The sequence below is a fragment of the Fulmarus glacialis genome, unplaced genomic scaffold (genome assembly GCF_000690835.1).
Source record: "Fulmarus glacialis isolate BGI_N327 unplaced genomic scaffold, ASM69083v1 scaffold17690, whole genome shotgun sequence".
Taxonomy (NCBI): domain Eukaryota; kingdom Metazoa; phylum Chordata; class Aves; order Procellariiformes; family Procellariidae; genus Fulmarus; species Fulmarus glacialis.
The window spans coordinates 5,002-8,247 of record NW_009189762.1 but is presented as its reverse complement, the minus strand read 5'-3'; the positions used below and the strand labels follow the sequence as shown (position 1 = coordinate 8,247).

The window sequence follows — 3,246 nt, the reverse complement described above, 5'->3', positions numbered from 1 at the left end:
AAATCCAGAGAAAATGTGATATCAGTGAAACTGTCTTAAATGACCAATAAAAATATGCTGCTTAAATTAAGTATCTTATCAGAATTATTTCTAAGAGAAAATAAGCATGACTGTACTAAGTATGCTTAGGGATAAATACTAGGCTTAAGAGAGAGAGAGCTTCCTCAACCTTTGTGTTGTTGTTTAAGCTTAATTGTATCAGGTTTTTTTCATGCTAACTATGTTGTGTGCTGCTGAATATCTTCTAATCAGTCTTTTTAATCTTCCTGTAGCGCAGGACTGTGGCTGTGACCCAAATATTGAGAATGAGCATGGTTATGAAACGGATGAGAACTAAAAGGGGAAAAAAAAAATCTTGTCAGCATAAACCCAAAAAACCCAACTGCTGTCATTTTCAGAAGACACGTTGTTTTGTAAACCTTCTTCACTGGTGTACAAACAGGCTGGTTCCCATTCTGCAACTCTTTTCAGTCATTAGTTTAAGTTACCGCGTTCAGGAGCCCAGAAATTCTCAAAGTAAATATAGCAGAGAAGACCATTTAGCACTTGCGAGTGATATCTGAAAATAATACACTACAATACCTCTAACTCCTTTGTGACAAAACCAGGAGAACAGTTCAAGTTTGAGTAGCCTCATATAAATTTATATTTACACTTAAAATTAAACTCGGAGCTGCAGCTCACATGTCCTTTATAGTTGCATGTGTTGTTTATAATAAAGGGATTATTCTCTACTGCCGTCTGTTAAGTTTAGACTTCAGGTAGACAACAAACACTTGTATCTGTCAGATTTTAATGAGAGGAAATCTGACAATTGAGAAAAAAGCAGTTTTTCAGTATCTTGATTAACTTTCAGGATTTTTTCAAACCAAAATAAGCATAGTATCTCTACCTGTGAGACCACAATTTGAAGTATAGGTATATCTAATATCCATTTGGTAAATGGAATATTCACAGAAATGTACGCAACACTTTGTTTCAGAAATACATGATATTTGACAGTTTCATACATGTGTACGAAACTAAGATGAACATGCCAAAGTGTTCAGTGTAAGAAGTTAACTGGAAACATTTTCCATTAGAGCAGCACAGTATCATTGTTTGCTGCCATCTCTTCCATGTTCCAAAGTGTATTGTGCTATATTTTAAAAATCAGCCTTAACCAGAGCCAGCTTTACTTTCAAGAGCCAGCTTTCTACTTTCATGGTGTTTTCCTCCCTTCCTTCCTCCCCTCAATATACCTCTCTTGCTTCTAATCAGCGTGTGTAGCTGTGGGTGAACTGGGCTTAACTGACCTGGGCTAAATTTCTGCATGTGCATTATGCCAATTTTTTGGTGATCCTGTTAACTGCATGGCCCCAAAACTCTTCCTCTGGCAAAGAGAAAGCAGCAAGGACAGGGTGAAAATGAGTGATTGAAAAGGGGACTTCCTTTTCCAGTGAAAGAGCCGCTTGAACTGCTTGTAAAACTAGAGCCTTATTGTGCTGCAGAGGACTGCTTAAAAAAAAATAAATCAATTCAAATGATGTTTCTGATGAAACACCAGTTTTGAACTAGAACAAGGATCCACCAAATAAAGTACAATGTCATTTTGTTACTGTTCTTACATCCACCAAGTCTTGATTTCAAACCGTTCACTGAAAAATCTGTTGCACTCCTTACCTCTTTCAGTTTTGTCAGGACAGTAAGAAGCTGTTAAATAAATTCGCTTTATAGTGAAATCAGCTGCAAGTTATGTATTTTAAGCCATTTTTTGTGAGTTTCTTACCAGCCTACCATTTCATTTTCAGCCTGCCATAAACTTTCTGAATGTTGAGTCTAAAACTATTCATACACTAAGCTGAACTTTAAATAGTTTTCTAGAAGAATTTTTTAATGCACAAACCCCACAATAAGAAAAGGTAACACTTATTATTTGAAAAGCTATCACTCAATTATTACAGATTTATTCTCAATTATTACAGATTTTTTAAGTTTTGTTTTACTAAATTTATTTATGTATTCATATATTAAAGATTCTTAATGCTTTATTCTGCTATTTCCACAATTAAGTTAATTTTGTAGTGCTTTTGCCTTCTGAAAAAAATAATAGCTTTTGGACCACTTGCAGGTTTTTTTGCTTTCTCCAGGTATTTGATTCCAGGTATTTGTAGTCCTGTGCTACTTTTTTAGCAGTAACTCCTTCCCTCACCGTGCTAAACCACCAGGTTCATGGTTTGTTCTTCTGAGACCAGGTAACTGCTTTTACAAAACAGCTAAAACCGACCATGGCAGCTATTACATTGGAAAGGTGGGCAATTCCATACTTTACTCACCTGCAAGATCATTCGTAGTCATTACAGTTGTAACTATTCTTGCTGTAAATTGAATGAATTCTGATTAATGGACTAGATACGACACGTTTATACCTTCAAAAAAGAGGATAATCTTGCATGAAAATATACATTGTATGGACGTTCCTACTTTTAGTGCATCCACTCTTCTCTATTTTAGCTTCAGAGATCAAGCTCTGAAAGCTGAGTGACACTGTATTAAGGGTCTTTTTTAATGAGAAAATCACTGATATAATTAGAATTTTTATATCTATATCTATCTATCTCACTAGATCGGATGTGGTCAGAGTTTACTGCTTCTCTTTCTGTTCAGCCCTCTGCTTCAGTAGTTGATACTGAGCTACACCCACAATCAAGTTAGCATGACTTAACCATTGTAAACATTCACATGCCTGCTTTTAGGCTTCTGCAAATACAAGGAATTCAGCTTTCCTTCCCACAGCAAATCTAAACATTAATTATTTCACATTTGCAGCAGACTAAAACCATTTACAAAGTTTATTGCCATTGTTCAATGAGCATACCACAACTTCTAATTATTGACTTAAAAACATTTGTTTCACAAGGAAATAGATCCAGCATCACTGTGTTTTACAGTAAGAATATTTTAAACAAGTTTTGTGAATATAACAAAGGCACTCCTGACAAATAGCTGTAGAAGAACTGTTCATGCAGACCACTAGGTAATTAGTACATGAACTGCACAAATCACTGTTCTTGGTACGTTCTTAAATTCTCTGTTGAGAAATGTATTTACATGTAGTCATAGAGTTAAAGGTATTTAGCATTAACTGTGTATTTATTCGTAGATGACTTTTCAGAATTAGCATTGTCTGACTGTCTAACTACAAAATTTAGCACCTTTTCATGCTGGATCACTAGTAATTTTATTAAATCCTAGAACACTGAAATC

General features: G+C 35.0%; 1 protein-coding gene across 1 annotated transcript in view; it reads right to left on the bottom strand.

Moving 5' to 3' along the window:
* Positions 1-244: 244 nt before the first annotated feature.
* The window catches only part of PQLC3 (PQ loop repeat containing 3), a gene marked incomplete at its 5' end in the record, with an annotated part of 5,992 nt that continues 2,990 nt past the window's right edge, over positions 245-3,246 (bottom strand). The window contains 2 exons of the mRNA XM_009583350.1: positions 245-333; positions 2,316-2,357. Of these exons, the coding sequence (XP_009581645.1) occupies positions 245-333; positions 2,316-2,357 (131 nt within the window). The remainder of the gene's footprint in view (positions 334-2,315; positions 2,358-3,246) is intronic.